Consider the following 17981-nt stretch of genomic DNA (forward strand, 5'->3'; position numbering starts at 1 on the left):
AACACAGCTGGGCTGGCAAGAAAACAGATTCTGACAATCTCTCTAAGACGTACGTTGTTCTCAAATTCCTAATGTGAGAGACAATCAACAATTAGATACGGAAACTTATTGCTTTAAATGTCTGATAGTTCAGTTTGCGCGGTACAGAGCAGGAGTTGGTGCTGCAATGCTGTTATTCTTATTTCTTAGAGTAATGTTTTGAGTACTGATTTTTGTGTTACTTCAAGTTTTTTATTGGATAACTCTTATATTTCACTGCAATTGTTTTCAATTTACAGCCATTGTGTAGTAGCGTATGTTGTGAATTGTTTGGAGGGAGACTTAAATATTATATTCTATAAACTTTTCCTAAATACGACCCTGTTCTGCTAGGCAGACAAGTATTTACGACCCCGTTTTTGTTGTTATCGGCAATATAAAAGAGTTTTTTATTTCTACAATATATATGAAAAGAACTATACCTTCATTGGTTTTAGTAAAAATCTTATTAAAATTGTTTTATTGAGAAAATCGGTTCAATGGTTAAGTATAGAAATAATAACTAATAAGTAGAAACCGTGTGCAAAATTTTATTTAAATCGATCCACCTGATCTCGAAAAATTAATAAGAAATGGGTATACAGGGTGGTCCGAACTTTATGCAGGAAACTTCGAGGGCAGATAGATCTCTTTAAAATAATAAGTGTTTGCCTTATAAACATAGGTCTGGAACGGCACCATTTTAGAGATACAGGGTGTTGAATTTGTCAAAAAAATTGATTTTTTAGGAAATACTAAATACTAAAGAACCTAGTGATAAGTTGAAAATGAACGTTAAAGGCTTATATAAAACGTTAGCACAATCTTTTAGCAAAAACGCCGGAATTCCATCCGACCCTGATGTTATTTTAGGTTTGATTTTTTTAAAAACACTTAAAATAACATCTTCCGAAAAGATGGGGCAACTTAAATAATTTGAATCAAGTTGTTGATTCACATTAATAAGAGAAAAACTGTTAGATTGAATAAATGTTGATTTGAAAAAGTTAGCAAAAGCATTTAATATATCATCTTGATTAGTTAATAAAACATTCCCGTACTTCATTGAACTGGGTATGCTTTTTTGGTATTAATATAAGACCAAAACTGATTAGGATTTGATTGCAATTGATGCTCAATTACTTGTAAATGTGCTATATGAGCAATACGTATTTGATTTTTAATACTAGCCCTCACTATTTTATATTCGTTATATGTGGCTATATCACCGTTATTGTTATATAACCTCCAAAGTTTAGATTTCTTTTGTATACCGCTAATTATACTACCAGTGAAGAAAGGTGAATAATGATTATCATTCGGAATGGTTTTTGGAATAGATTTGGAAAAAATTATATCTAAAATGTTATAAAAATAGCTACAGGCTTCATTCACATCTTTGTATAAAAATAACTCGCTCCAATCAGTATTAAGAATGCCATTATATAATGAGGGAAAATCCGCTTTCCTGAAATTATATTGAGCAATTCGATTTTTAGTAAAAGTTTCTGTATTAATATTGATGGGAAGTTTTATGTCGAGCGCCGGATGATGTGATTCTTCACCTAGAAGACGAAAATCAGATCCAGCAATAGATAAAATTGATCTAGAAAATATTAAGTCCAAGATTCTCCTGTGAGTATTTAAAATGCAATTATATTGAGTTAGCCCAAGAAAATCACTAAAATTGTTCTATTTGAAAGGTTCAGGTTAAAAAATACACCCGGTATAGTCCAATACGTAAATGCAGCTAGGTAACATTAAATGTAAATGATTTAAGGCAATAAGTATTTTGCAATTATCAACAGATATTAGTTAATTCATATTAGTCACTAGGTTCAATGAACATGCGGCCTACTGAATAATAATATGTCGCCCCCTTTTCCGCACAAGTCTCCGACTTCTGGGCTAATCCTTGCGATTATTATTATTATGCACCTGGGTAACTTGATAAAATATTAACGTTCTTAGTGATATTTAGTGGACGCATGTTCACTTGAGTGGCTTTGCAAAATTTATTCATAATTACACCAAATATTCTCGTTCCACCTCTCCGGTGGTTTTTATCTAGTTTTGGTAGGAGTTATATATAACATAAAGATGTTCTCGGCTGACCTTTCCTCCCAAAACGATTTATATCATCCCGATCTTTCAGTGAGCTTAACGAACTGTGAATTAATTGCCATCGTGGAAGTTGCTGAAAATGGAGCCTTTTGTCCTGAAAATTGCTGTAAGTTTGTTATGATTCATTGTTATAAACTTTTTCGGCCAGTAATTAATTACGGCGGTAGACGATACGCAGAAAAAGCAATTTAGTTTTCTTTGTTAAATTAGCTACACATTTTAATATTAGTTTTATTGCTTAAATAAATTGTAGTTACAATTTGTTGTAAGTAATGAATAATGAATTTTATGTAGTCCACGCAATCATTTCTAGCTAATATTGAAATAATCTGTTGTTTTTCTTAATTTTTTAAAGTAATACAATGTATTTTGTAATAGTTATTAATAATTGTATCAAAATGAAAGTTTCATAAAATTTGTTAATGTATGATGTTTCAGTTAATTAATAGTTGCCTTTTTTGGTATGATTATAAATAGAATTTCTTGCAAGGTCGTAGCTGTGAATAAATTTATTATTTTCGCCTTATAGGTAAATTATTTTAATAATGGTTTCTGGGTTGGTAGGTCAACAAGCAGGAACACAAAGGGTGTAAAAGTATCAAAGGAAAGTTTTTACTGTCAGTCTCTAGCAAAATTCGTTTAGTCAAAGTGTGACTGTTAATTTATATATCTCACATATTTACCAACCTTTCAATTTTTTTATGATAATTAGCACCTAATATTATTTCTTATTGTTTTCAACTTATGTCAGCAATCAATTTTGAAGTCGTAAGAGATGACCTTTTTAAAAATTCTTCTTTAGATCAGAGCTCTAAATAGTTTGTTACGTTTCTGCTTCTATTTTAATTACTCCCGTGAAGTCTATTAACGACTAAATACATAAAACATAACAGGATGTTATGAAAAATCTGCCATCAGATTAACTTTTTTTCTATGTACCCAGGAACTATTGTCATTTGTTTTTGAAATAGATTATGATTTAAAATGAAATTTTGGTCACACGTCATATGTAAAATATACATATACAAATTTTATGTATTGGTTAAAACAGATCTTTCTCAGTAACATTTTTCTTTTTCTTTTAGGTTAGATTTTCTGCATTATATGTTGCATACTATAATTTGATTTTATATCAAAAATGTATTCTTCCGAAAATTTCTAGAAACACACCGTTTCCGATAAAAATGCAATTGATACTGCCAAAGTTAATAAATTCTTTCATTTTGTCAAAGTGGAGATTTATAAATATTGTTGGAGTTGTTCTTTTTCAGTCAATAGCGATTTTTCTCGAAAATACTTTCAATATTTTTAAAAGATCTTTTTGTGTCACGAAATTAAAGTTTTTATATTATAACAATATTATAACAAGTGAATTTTATGGAGAAAATATAGTCTATAAAAAAATTATGACTGAAAATCTCAATAAGATAGACTGTAAATATAAAGTTGTGGAACTAACAACAATTAAATATTTTCCAAAACTAATTTGTACCAAATTTAGTTCCAATACGTTGTCTTTTATGAAAGCAATACCAAAATGTGACTCCAAAAAATGTTCTTTGACGCCATATATTTAAAGGATAAACACCTAACATGGTAGGAAAATATCGCTTTGCTTTCTGATGCCTTATCAGCCTCTGAATTTATAGCACCTATTTTCAAACATATTGTATAGGTGTAAACGTAGGATACTTCTCTGTAGGTGGTACTGAATTAAACTCTAAACCAGTTAGTTGTGCTCTAATTCAATATACAAAGATATTCTTCGCAAAATAAAATGTGGCAAAATTAAACTTGATTTAATGATCATAACCTTACAGTCAGTCATACCCTAAGCAAATTATAGTCTGATCGTAAATAAACATAAAAAAGTAATGAATATAACTCTGATGTTTTTTTATAACAATTTTTGAAAACTTCGTGATTCCCGACACGCAAAACGGATTCCTTAGATGTTCGTGTTCGCTGTTAGACATACCATTATTTGTGCGAAACTATTAATTGTACTGTAATTAGTTAACCTGTTCAGACAACAAAATTGATAGAAGTCTTTCATGCCAAATATAGCAGTGGTATTAAAATAGCTAATGGTATCCATGAGGACTGTGTTTTATTTGAATACATTTAAAATTTCCATTTTCATTGTTTTGACTATAGTTTTTAATTGTTTTCAAATTGATACGTAATTAAAAACAAGATTATATTTAATGTATCAAAATTTTTGTAAACATTTTTTTTACTCAGTTTATTTTATTATTTATTTTACCTTAAAAGATATTAAACTTTTATTGGATGAAGTCATCTATATAGGTATGCAAAGATTGTTCGATTATGTGATAGCAAGTAAAAAAATTCTTTCTTGAATTGGATATTTCAAAAGTCGGATCTGTAGTACCAGTAACGCGTGCTAAAATGTCGCTCCATGCCAAATAATCCAAAAGTGTAGCTTCGTCTGTTGATACCTAATAGGTAAGGTATAATGAGTAGAGTTCGGGGTTTTCGTCGGCTAGTCATAGGTGTGTTCGTCGTAAACAAATAAATAAACAGGTAGGTAAAGATAAAAATAAATATACATACATATTTGCGTATTTTATCAGCAAAAGGTCATTTTTTACCATTTGGCGGGTTCGACATTATTAGAATATTAAAACTCGTATACACGAAGCAAACGCGAAACCAATAACTCGAATCCCGAACTCTAATAATGAGCAAGCACATTTTCTTGCTATAAGCAAAATTTTAGTACTCATACTTTTTTGTTTTATTTCGTGAATGCTGTGGCAATGAAATAAAAAAATAATTTGCATGACATTCTTCTTCTTTTTGCACTCATTTTTGGCGACTAATAAAAGGCCCCCGTCAATGCAGGAAGTAGTCGCTTACATACCAAGTTGATGGGCCTGATTTATAAGACTTGTATTATAGTCTAGTTGGTAGAAGTTTTGAGATGGCAGTAATTGCGAAGTGCACAATTTTTTACACGTGACTAGTATTTTGCTAATAGATGAGGAAAAAGAATCTTCTGCACGGGAGTGGATTGGGAAAATTCGAGAAATGTCCGGAAAGCTGCAAAAAATTTCGTATATTTCGTGAATACCTTGAGAAGTATTGAGAATTTCATAAAGATGTAAAGAATCAAAGTTTCAGAATCAAAGCAGCGCTGCACTAAATGTGCGATTACTCTTTCGTTTCTTGTTGAAAATGCATGAAACAAAGTTTGTTCGAAAGGGTAGCTTTAAACTATCCTTTTATGTGCTGTCTTACAGGGACACATCGCGAGAAACACTCCTCATGATCTAACATAAGCTCCTTAACCCTTTTAGAAGTGTATTTTCTCTGCTACACCCCTTTTAGACTATCTCAAAACTTTAAAAAAATTAATTAATTTCAATAAGACAGCTGCACACCACCTTTGTCTCATTAATTTTGAAACTTTTTCGTCTCTTGTTTTTTTTCAAGATTTGGCCTTGTTTCTGAGATATTCTATGAAATTCGTGACAGTGTAGCGCCAGAGGTAGCGCCCCAGCCGCATAAATTTCATTTAACGTTACAGCAACCCATGAAAAACAAAATCAGTTATTTGTATAAACTGACGTTTGTGAAAATCATATTTAAAAGTATTATAAGTTCACAAATTATGTGGGAAAAACGGGAAAAATATAGTACTTTAACGCCCTCTATCTCCGAAACAGTTCTATCGATTCCTGAAGTTATTCAGACTAAACCTGAATCACCTGTATACAATTTACGTCGCTGCACACTGGGATTTTTGAAGATTTTTTTTTTCAAAATTCCAGAAGATAGCCAGATATCAGCCGATTTCAAACATTTTTTTCTAAAATACTCACACTAAAATACAAAAACTTTCATGTCCAAGTGCTATAAATTTGATTTGGGTCATATCGATTGAGTTTTGAGAGGTTAGGTTGCGAAATTTCAATTTTTTTGTATTTTCAGATAATAAAACGTAGAATACTAAGGGTGAGAGAGCAGTAGGGGTAATTTTTTGAGGGGAAAATATACCTACTGAAGACCTGAGATGGTATACATTTGATTTTGGTAATATTAATTGAGTTTTAAGAGGTTAAGTTGCCGTTATTCCAGAAAGTAAACGTTGAATAAGGCTATAAGGGTAAGAGAGTAGTAAAAGGATTTAACATGAGGAAATATTTGAAACTCGGCAACTTAACCTCCGAAAACTCAATCAATAGGACCCAAATAACATGAACAGTATCTAAAAATTTTAGTAGGTACACCTTACGCTCAAAACATTACCTCTACTGTCCTGTTATCTTTAATATTCAACGTTTCCTCTCTGAAATATCAAAATAATTGAAATTTGGCAACTTCACCTCTTAAAACTCAATCAATATGACCCAAATCAATTGGTTTGATATACCATCTCAGATGTTCAGTAGGTATATCTTCCCCACAAAACATTAGCCCTACTGCTCTCTCACCTTTAATTTTCAACGTTTTATTCTCTGAAAACACAAAAAATAAAATTTGGCAACCTAACCTCTTAGAAATCTGTCGATATGGCCCAAATCAAATTTATGACATCTCAGAACTTTATTAAGTACACTTTCTTCCCCATTACATTACTTTTACTACTCTCTCACCCTAAGTATTCAAGGTTTACGTTCTGGAATAACGGAAATCGGCAACTTAACCTCTTAAAACTCAATCAGTATGATCCAAATCAAACGTAGATCTTCATTAGGTATATATTCTCATAAAAAATTATCCCTACTGCTCTCTCACCCTTAATATTCAACGTTTTATTCTCTGAAAATACAAAAAAATTGAAATTTGGTAAACTAACCTCTCAAAACTCAATCGATACGACCCAAATCAAATTTATAGCACTTGAGCATGAAAGTACAAGTCTTTACGAGTATTGTAGAAAAAAAATTATGAAGATCGGCTAAAATCTGGCCATCTTCTGGAATTTTGAAAAAAAAAACTTAAAAAATCCCAGTGTGCGCTGGGGCGCTATACTGTCACGAATTTCATTGAATATCTCAGATACAAGGCCAAATATAGAAAAAAAAACAAGAGACAAAAAAGTTTCAAAATTAATGAGGCAAAGGTGGTGTGCAGATGTTTTATTGAAATTAATTATTTTTTTTAAGTTTTGAAATAATGTAAGAGAAGAAATACACTTCTAAGAGGGGTAGAAGGTTCATAAGAAGCTCATAAGGAGTGTTTGTGTTCGAAATTTCACTTCAATCGGCCTCTATCTCCGAAACGATGCTATTTAGGAAATAAGTTTATATCATGAATAAACACTGTTTTAACCTATTCCATCGATTCGTGAAGTTATCCAGATTAAACCTGAATGTACATTTATTCTTTGAAACACGTTCCTTACGAATATGATATGAAAAATTATATGAAAACATCATTATATTGCTATTTTTATTCAATATTTTCAAAAGTATGAGAAACACCCGAAAATAGAGGCAAGAATGAAAACACCCGTAATTCAATTTACCGGATTTTCATTCAATATTTTCAAAAGTATGAGAAACACCCGAAAATAGAGGCAAGAATGAAAACACCCGTAATTCAATTTACCGGAAAAGAATACAGTATTAATACTATAACAAATTACAGCTCAAAACCTGCCCTTTCCATTTATTATACTGATTTTTTACATGGATATTTGGGCAATGAACTCCCGATATGAAAAGGTGTGAGTCAGTGTCACCTGAAATGCTATTATCAATTTTGACAATAAGACAGAAAATATGTTGCGCAACTTATAAATTACATATAATGGATACTGTAATCGATAAAGTTAAAACGTTAAAAGCGTAAGACTATGGAAGAAAATTTAGATTTTAGTATCTGTTTAATTATTGTTTTTCCATGAAAATAAAGGTGCATAACTCGGTGGACCTAGTGTATATTTTGTGAATTACATTTAAAAAAAAACATTCAAGCTGTAATAAATCCTCAGTTTTGTACGAATCTATTCTCTCTGTATTATTTCACCTATACCTCAAATTTTTTGAATAAAAAATTAAAATTATGGGAGATAGGTAATTCAGTTTTCTCAAAGATATCATATACCTTTTTCATATGTTGTATGTTTATATGTTATAGTGTACAACTTTGGTCTATTGATGTTTATGAAATTCCCAATACTTTTCAAGTTATTCACAAAATAAGTTTTTTTCAGTTTTAACTAGGGCATTTTGTCTATGGCGATGGGATTACAATTTAACACTGATCTTAATTTAATAAGCACAACTACAGCAAAAGGTTTTCCAGGTTCTTATTTTTTTCATTTGCTTCAATATCATCACTCTTTCGAAAAGTGCACCTGTAGGAGAACAGTACAGAACCACTTTAGCAGAATGGACAGATTATAATGCCTTTGAGCCGCAAGGTCCTGGAACGTATAGTTTTGGATACGATATCGAGGACCCTGAAAAGGACAATATTCAGTTCAGGGACGAGGAACGTTTTCCTAACGGTACTATCAAGGGCAGTTATGGTTACCTTCGACCCGATGGAATGGTACAAATTGTTCATTATACCGCTGACGAAAACGGATACAGGTAAGTTGTTGAGAACGTGGCACTAAATATTTTGTAATTAATTTCCTGTAATATACATTTATGCTCTCATATACAAAGTGTCATTTTATTAACTTTTAATATTAAAGCAAACAGCAACTTGAAAGAAATATTTGGGTACATAAATTTAAACAAATATTAATGGTATGTATTTTCACACCTCTGTAACTGTTAGAATAAACAAAAGGCCTTCTTATGTGTTTTTAGTATTAAGCATTGATTTTTTTATTATACGTAAGCCCGAAGCAATGGCTTTTTGATTTGATATTCATTTGAGTATGTATACATTAGAACCATGAAAGACAAACATTTATCTTTATGACATCGTCCACACCCATTAAGAAGTTCTAAAAAGCATCCTTCAGATCAAATATTAAATATGCAAAAAAAATATATTACCTAATAGTTATACCTACATACTTACATACTTATATACTTAGTTTATAGACTTGGATAAGAAATTTCTATGAAATAGGCCAATTACAAAAGATTATAAATAACTGTACACGGTGTAAGTATATCAGTATTTCTAATTAAGAAAAACATACATATACGTCATTATGAAGGGATAGTGACATTTAGTTAGTGGTTTAGTAACATATAAGGAAGAAAAACTACGTAAAAGATCATCTTGGAAATTAATTAGAATAAGATCGATTTACTTCACAACTTAAGAAAAATGTTTGTAGTATTACGATTGGTAATAAAAATCGTTTCCTAATGTATCACCTCCTTAATAGTCTGGACGTACTGTAAATTTTGTTTTAATATTTTTCATTGTAATAATTGTTATAATTTTCAGTTGCTGTAAATGTGTAGATAATAATCGTTTTAATAACCACATTTTGACTATATTGGATATGGGTACAGTCTGTAGGTCTTACCTATATTTCTAACGCCTCCATCTTGAGTTAATTAAGTTATAAAACTGTCTCCACTATTTTGTAGGACACCTTATTTTATAGTGTCTACCATAACACCTACTTGATATACTTATGACTTTGTAAATAAAATAAAATATACATAAATGTCTGTTAAAGGAATAGATACTAAACGTCATAAAATGGAAAAAGAATTTTTATAAACAGGGAAAATGGCAGGCACTAAATGATCTCATTTAGTTAAGCAAATAAAAGCAGTAATATTTGTTTATACAGGGCGTTTCAATGAAAACGTCACATCTATATACAACTTTGTAGAATTTTCGACATATGTATATCACTGAAGCTGGTCAACTTTTTTGAGGGAGACACATTTTAACGTCATTAGTTCTACCCCTTCCCCCATCCCTAATGAAGCTACTACAAAAATTTTTACTGAATTAAATTATACCTCATAAGATGTTATCATTATCTGCACATTATGCTGGAAAAAACTGTATACTTATTAGTTTCTAATAAATTGTTGATTATTTTTATGAAACTCACACAAAGATAAAATAATCTTTGATTCTTCAAAAATATTGTCAGTTTGTTTCAGTCACTATTACTTAAATAATAAAAAAGCAGTAATAAAGGCATCATTCAAGTTTGGCAGCTTTGTTTACGCTTGCCTGATAAAAACAAATTATAATTTTATTTAAAGAGCGTTAATTAAGTACGAAAAAGCAGCAACTTTTGTGTTGATTTTAAACCAAAACCGTTATACGAGTTCGTTAAATTGATAGCTTTCGAGATATGTATGTTGAAATTTGAAAGCGTTCTTGAAATATTAAAATTAATAATTTAAGGTAAAAGTCCACTTAATTCAGATATAAATATTTTATACTAGTGGCGCAGATACCAGCAATCAGTCTGACTAAAGATCTCAGAAGTTTGACATCATTGATTTGTTTGTAACTTCATGTGGTGTTTTCCAGAAACAAAAAAAAATCTTTCATTTTTATCGAAAATGTATAATTTTATATTCATTACTTGCTACTGTCGGTATACTGACCCATTTCTCTCACAACGTTACAGTCCTTAAGCGAATATGCCATGAATAACCCAGTTTTTGAGGATTTGGGGGTCATTTTCTCAAAACTGGTGGATAGTGGCGTCAAACCGACTTGATTCAGGGAATCCGAGAACATTACAATTACAACAGACCACTTCATTATTTTGTGTCTGTTATTTTTCAGTTATGGTAAAGAAACTATATTTTTTTTGTGGGAAGTATTTCATTAGAAAAGCATAATTTATTAAAAAACTGTCTCTCACTATTTATTTATGGCGTCAAAATATCGAATAAAGATATAAATATCTCGGAAGAACAGTTTATTGATAAAGTTGTATATGTTAAGACTTCTGGTTATCTTCAGTGTTTTCCATAATATTGCTTTATGTTTCTAGGGCGAAATTTGAGAGCTACCCTCGTGGTCAGCTGAAACCTTTGAGAAATACTAACAAGATAAATGAGGAACCCTTATCTTCCGCTTTGAGAGCAGCTATTCAATCGAAAAACGTTTTCAAAAGACAACATGTCCATGAGCAGCGACTAAGGCCAGTAGATACAAAATCTCCACCAAGTACGAGTATACTACCTTCAAATACTTTTACAGATAACGGTAACGACGTCTATAATAAGAAAATTGCAGGTTTTTCGAACTTTAAATATACGTAAATGATGATAGTACATACTATATTAATTAGGTTTTTGATTTATGTTTAATTTATTAATGTTATTTATTATAGTTTATTTATTTAAAAACAAACAATTTATTGAATTCAATTATAGGACTTTTACTTTATAAATCTATTATTTATCGAAATGCATACCAACTGCAAATATAATTTTTAAAATCATAACAGTAGGTATTTATTAAAAATAATTATGTTATTTACATAAATATTGCGAACTATTTAAAATTTTGTTTTAATCTAAAATCTGGAAAGTAGTTTTCAAATAATAATTTCATTGTACATTCGCTTTAATTTATCATACAGTGCTTAATTTTTCCACGCTTAGTTCGTCTTCTATGGTAAACATTACCAGTATCATTGTACCTTTAAATGATTTTAAACTCTGGAGAAGGTATTTTGAATGAAACAGAGTCGTGCACTGGGCATTGTACAGACATGGAAGACAAATGGGTATAAGTTGATGAAATTGTTATTTTATTACTCTTATTTTCAATTCAGTTTTGTTTTTATTTAATAATAATTAGAAATTAGTTTTATTGATTTCTATTCCTATATTTATTTGGATCGATATGTACAGGGTGTTCCAATTAAAACTTCCCACTTGGAAAATATCGGAATTATAAAAACCAAGAAAACCTGAGATACGTCGAATACGTCGAAAAATAAAATAAACAGCTCTGGGAGGCAATAAAATGTTTAAAACAGTTATACTGAATTACTCCCTTGTGGTTTGCCTGTAATTTTACATACATCGGAGATAATCGCAATAAAATATATCTAAAGCACAAATAAAACACAATATTAAACGTAACTTTTCCTTAGCATCATTCCCAAAGCTTAACGTAACTTCAAATTAATTCAAAACATTGGAAATGTGGTGTGTGTTTATTTTATTAATCCGGACTATGTATTACAACATCCAGCGCCAAGGGCTTTAAGCCATTTTCCGACATTCCATTTACATGGAAATGGGTAAGGATCAAACAATTTCCTTCGTGGCATAATTCAGTCGGATTGTCTCCCAGAGTCATCATAGGTCCGAAATACTTCTGTCGGATTTTGTTAGAGAGTGTTGACGCTGCAACGGTATAGCTCAAGCTTGTGAAGACGTTCGATGCCATCCAAATAATAATTTTGTCGTCTGGAAGGAGGACGTCATTCTCGGTAAAAGTTCTGGGAGAATCCAAGTTTTCATCAGAATCGCAAGCTGTATGACCCGCTTCCTTTGCCAGTTGATGATTTGCCACTCTAGTTGCCAAGAGGAACATGACTGGTTTAGATTCCAGCGATTGAAGATTGGTTTTGCTGCAGTAGCTACTACAAAAAAATGTTTTTAGTATCATCCAGTGCAGTTAATAAATTAAATGAAATAATTTAAAAAAGGAAAAGTAAGCTAAAATGTAGCTACAGGAATAAACAATAACTGAAATACTCTGCGGACAAATATCCCGACAAGCATTGAATAATACAAGTAATATCTAGTAACAACCGAACCACCAACCAATTTTTTAGTTTTTATCGCTATACGATAAGTAAGACACCGAATAATGATCTAGTTATTTTGATGGTGTAACAAAGTGGTACATCTATCAATGGTTGCTACTACTTAAAGTTTAGGCCTTCAACACGGCCAAACTAACAGCGAGCGACCTGCTACTTCGCAGGTATAAGAACTGAATCGCCACTAAGGCTCAATTTCTTCACTGTCAGGTAAATTTATCTGTCAGTTAAATCTAAGTCTATTGCTTTCTTATGTACAGGTGTTTTATGAGACAGATATAGATTTAACTGGAAGATACTTTTATCAGAAGGTGAAAAAACACGACATAAGTGAAACCATTTTTAACTGATGATGATGCAGAATTATGTGTTATAATGCCTGGACTAGTATTGGTTAAACCTGTATTATAAATATTGTGAGTATAATTCTAGTTGATAATATTTGAAACGAAATCCCAGTTGATAATATTTGGCAATGAAGAAGTGTATAATAATAATAATTTTAAAATCAACATCAATGGTGTTGACCTAATTCATTCCACCTCCTCTTATGAAGTGCATGTGTCACATTTGTTGTAAAAATATTACATAAACTAAAAATGCTCTTCATGCACAAAGATTGCCTTTTAGTTGAAATTAAACTTAAACTTACTGATACATTAATTCTCTCACCCTTAGCTTACTGTGACATTTTGTAATGGACAGCACTTACAATGAAATATAAAAACAGTCTACAGAAATTACAAAATTCTTGTCTAAAATTTTTCTATAATTCACGAACATTTGATCATGTGACGCCACTTTTTGTTTCATCTAAGTGGTTAAAATTGGAGGAGAGATTTATTGTCCATTTGGCAACATTAATTTATAAGATTATACAAAAAATAAAGGCATATTATGATTACTATTAATTCAATGCTAGGACCATTCGTTAGCATTGAATGTGAGCATAGAAATTATTCTTTAAAAAACGATATGGGTCCCATGCCTTCTTATCAAAATATAATCATTTTAGTTTGCACCAGCCGTCACGGCAAACCTGTATCTTTTAACCCATGATCTAGCAACTTTGAATATATTTAATAGGAAAAAAATCTTAGTCTAAATTCTTATTGTAATATAACAAAAGAAGTCAAGTTTACATCAAAAGCAAGGACTAGGTGATAACTAATACTTTTATTTATCCACCAAGCACAGGTTATTGGTTATAAACGTCACTCCAGCTTAATTATTTTTTTTATTTTTAAGTTCAGAAAAAAATGTTAAATACAAAAGCTATGGTTACTAATACGAAATTATTTATGATTATATTGAATTTTGTATAGGATCTTATTAGAAAGCATGCTAAGACCCCCTCTAACAAAATAGTTAGGTACACAAAAAAATGAATGCTTTTAAAGGGAGGAATGAGTCCGATGTTTTCATATGTTTCATATGTACAAAAATTCAACCAATGTTTAAACAAGCGCCAGAGCTCTGCTAATTGACCGATTCGGATTTTTCAAAAAAGTTTGAAAGCTTGAGAGCCCTTCTATATGTGATTAAATTTTCAAGTATCTAAGGGCTTTGGTTTTTGCTGTGCCAAAATTTGAAAATTTGCAATTTTTTTTCAAAATTTGGATTGCAAAATTATTATGCAAAATCTATCGAACCGATTTTGATGAAATTTGGTGTGATAATTCTACATAACATGAAGTTTTTTTAACCCAAGTATAAAGGTCCTATACCCAATCCCTAAATCCCTAAAAAAATTCCCTAAAAAGTATTGTTTTTTAACCCCATTTTTGCGATTTTTTCGATTTTTACCATAATAATCATGATTCATTCGATTTTTAACTAGATATGTTTTGTAAAAAATTTAATTGCAAACATTTTTTTCCTCTTCCATTTCTAGTGATATTTGAAAGCCAAAAAGCCAAAAATTTCCGTGGATATACGATTCACCCAAACCAAAACAGATACCGCCTAGTCTAAATGTAATAAGTGCTAGTAGTTCAATACAATCTATTTAAATATGTAAAAGTTTATATAAAAATTTTATAGATATACATTGTCTCCTTATCTCAATCAACAATAAATCTGATTATTATTAAATAATTAAAATCTACTACTTTTCTTCAATGTCTGAACATGAGAAATATAAAGGTGTACCAGATGAAACAGCAATTTTATACTTGTATGTTAGAACGTATATTAGTCTTAGTAACCGATATACAGGGTGCCGCAAAATTCCACTAACATTCTATAGATTTCTGAGCAAAAATAAGAAAAATATGTATATAAAAATATAGATACGGAAACACTTTCAAAATTAAAAGAAAAATTAGGTACCGCTTAAGTAATCAAATACACAATGTACATGTTTTATAGATGTAATCTTCGCAACTTTGTACGACAATTTTGTGTTCAGATATGCAACTCTTGCTCGTATTCGATTACGTTTAAACTATATACACTTTACAATAACAGCAAATGATATAAAAGAGCATTAAACTAAGATAATCTAGATTTTATGACGAGGGCTCTGAATGATAGATGCAAACGTAATCTATTCACGTTGATTTTGTGTATCATGTCTAGGTAAGTAATAAAGTTGTATTCAAATTGTACATAAAATTCCCGCATCATGAGACCCGCTATCTGGGTCGGGATCAGGGTCGGGTGAATGCTTTATCTCACTAGTTTAGTGACATCAAAAGGGTTGTCCGCTCCCTGGGAATTGTAAAGTTATATTTTTTCCTTTTGTGGTTATTTTTAACAAGTCCCAGGAGATTTGTTCGTTTATGTAGTATATCCCAGAGGATTTCTTTTAAAAATAGAGAGTTATATTAGCAGGAGAGACAAATCGTCAGAAAAAATTAACTGTAAAGAATTTAATTAAAGCCTTCTCGGATCAAAGTAAAACAAATACTTAACCGAATATATTTCAGCATCAAAAGATACCAATCTTCGTGGAATCTTTTCGCGATACCACCACTTTTTAAGATAAATAAAGTAGCATCTTTGGAATCAATATTATTATTTGATTATTACAACTTTAAGAGAATCATGCATTTCCCTGGCACTTCTGAATTTCAAGGAACAATCCATTTATACAAAAATATAGATTTTCACAAGAACGATTTTTGAAATTGATACCCTTTTGAAACATCTATTCATGAATTACCTACTGACGGTATAAATAAATTGGAATAAACTATATTTTATTAAATTATTGAATATTGTTTATAAACAAAAAAATCGTTTACCAACGATTTAACGAATTTTAATTTTCCTCGCCGTGTTATGATTTTTTCTTTATCTTTTTTTTATATATATGTATGTACATATATGTGGCTAGATGTTCTTGTAATATGTCGTCAAGATCTGCACTAAAATTTATGAGTCCACGAAACACATCAGGGTTGTCCGAATTTTCTGTCTCGTCGCGGCCGCGAAGTGCTAATTCGAAAGCTCCGCAAAATTTTAGGCAATCTATGATTTTAGATAATACATAACGATTTTTCGTTACCTGTTCATTGTATTTCCGTATATTACCCCAATATGCAGAATCTAACTGACTTCTTATGTTTATTTTACCTAATGACTTAAATGACTTAAATCTTTCACAGTGTATATTGTCCATGCTTTATCCCCACCGAAAAGTAAGCACGAAAAACAAAACAGTGTATTTTTTATATCACACCCGCACACCCGCTCTGCTTTTGTGTATACATTATTGTTAAATTGTCTTTTATAACTTTTATTTCGGCTTGTTCCACTAACTTTAATATTTAATTGTGGTGTTGGCAGAGAACCAAATAAAGTTTTTTGTAAAAACGAAATGCTATTCATTTTAATAACTATAATATCCGTAGAAGCCTAAACGAGAATATTCACACGTGCCGCTCGTAGAAATAAACCACCGCACACCACGTACGAAATATTACTGCATTTACTGCAGCAGTGGCTGTCGTTGTTGCAGCCACAAAAGCCCATATAAAAGTGTACTGCGTTACGTGCCTGATTAGCCAATAGAAACAAAAGGCGCATCTAACTATTCGCTGTGCACACATTTTGTATATGAGGTTCATATATTGAGGGGCGTAGCTCGCATCGTAATAAATAATAATATAAGCTCCTAGATTTATTTTAGCGCGAGTACATTTGGATTTTTAAAATATTTTGTTGATATTTAATATGATTAAATACATAAAATTTTATGTGTTCTGCAGCTCCGCAGCTCTTATGGTAAAACCGCCACTGATGCCTGGTCTATTCACAGTCTAATTGTATCATTGTTGTCAGCTGTATAATTGTACTGGAAATGTACTTAATATTTTTATCGCAATTTCCATCACAATTGTGAAAATTATTATTATAAGATAGTATTATTAAGTTATGCATACAATATTGTTAAATTCTGTACATATTAAACTATTTTTCATTTTTCATATTTGCCATGTTTGAAGACTTGGCAACTACGCAATAATTTGTAGCGTGTTCCTCGTTCGTTCTGCCGTGGTTGGCAGAATATGGCGTCTCTTGTTAGAAAATAGTTGTGATTTTAGTAAGTGAAACGTGATTAGTGTTTATACATGTATTTTGGATAAACTTTTAAGGTGTGAATATGGTTAGACAGTGCAGAATTTGTAAGAAATTGGATTATAAACATCCACATCAGCTATCCTTCCACAGGTAAACGTGCTTGAAGGTGACTTTGGAATGTATATGCAACTGTGGCCATTGTCGTGCGTGTGGGTAACTTTTATTTGAATAACGGTAAAATTTTATAAAACTGACTTGGTATTTTTTTAAATTTTTTGCTGAAATAGTAAGAAAACAATAATATGAACCACGTTTGGCCATTAAAATCAAAGGAAAATGCTGCACCACAAATAAGTTACAGACATTATTTATATTTAATATATTTATAGGTATTTCAATGTTATCCCTTATACCCAACATTACAAATTTTAATCATTCATCATTTTCATTTTCCTCTACGACAAAAACCTTTTCAAAAATATATTTACAATTTTACTAAATGCACGAGCATAAAAACTGAATAAATACAACAGCAAAAATATGGTGGTGGTTCACTTATACATAAAAATACCGAAGATGCAATCAACTGAAAGTTGCATTCATT

The 17981-nt window shown here is 30.8% G+C and overlaps 2 protein-coding genes across 3 annotated transcripts in view; one reads left to right on the top strand and one right to left on the bottom strand.

Annotated features, from left to right (window-relative positions):
- Nucleotides 1-2156: 2156 nt before the first annotated feature.
- Nucleotides 2157-11381, top strand: LOC108903372 (larval cuticle protein 1-like). 2 transcript variants are annotated; one of them, XM_018705525.1, is made up of 4 exons: nucleotides 2157-2248; nucleotides 8422-8711; nucleotides 11060-11209; nucleotides 11269-11331. In XM_018705525.1, exons 1-4 carry the CDS (start codon nucleotides 2222-2224, stop codon nucleotides 11270-11272), a joined length of 471 nt encoding a protein of 156 aa, XP_018561041.1. In that variant the 5' UTR covers nucleotides 2157-2221; the 3' UTR covers nucleotides 11273-11331. The 2 variants fall into 2 exon arrangements, with proteins under 2 accessions (XP_018561041.1, XP_018561040.1); XM_018705524.1 differs by having other exon boundaries at nucleotides 11060-11381.
- Nucleotides 11382-12243: 862 nt separating this feature from the next.
- LOC108903350 overlaps nucleotides 12244-17981 on the bottom strand; it is a 12429-nt gene continuing 6691 nt past the window's right edge. Inside the window, exon 4 of the mRNA XM_018705493.1 lies at nucleotides 12244-12667. Coding sequence (XP_018561009.1) covers nucleotides 12244-12667 — 424 coding nt within the window. The remainder of the gene's footprint in view (nucleotides 12668-17981) is intronic.

This window comes from Anoplophora glabripennis, unplaced genomic scaffold (genome assembly GCF_000390285.2).
Source record: "Anoplophora glabripennis isolate ALB-LARVAE unplaced genomic scaffold, Agla_2.0 scaffold75, whole genome shotgun sequence".
NCBI lineage: Eukaryota > Metazoa > Arthropoda > Insecta > Coleoptera > Cerambycidae > Anoplophora > Anoplophora glabripennis.

Bases quoted from the DNA above. Each gene is read 5' to 3' on its own strand.
- LOC108903372 (XM_018705524.1), top strand. From the start codon at position 2,222: ATGGAGCCTTTTGTCCTGAAAATTGCT. The intron at 2,249-8,421 runs GTAAGTTTGTTA...AAGGTTTTCCAG, and splicing joins CTTTTGTCCTGAAAATTGCT to GTTCTTATTTTTTTCATTTG. The intron at 8,712-11,059 runs GTAAGTTGTTGA...TTATGTTTCTAG, and splicing joins GCTGACGAAAACGGATACAG to GGCGAAATTTGAGAGCTACC.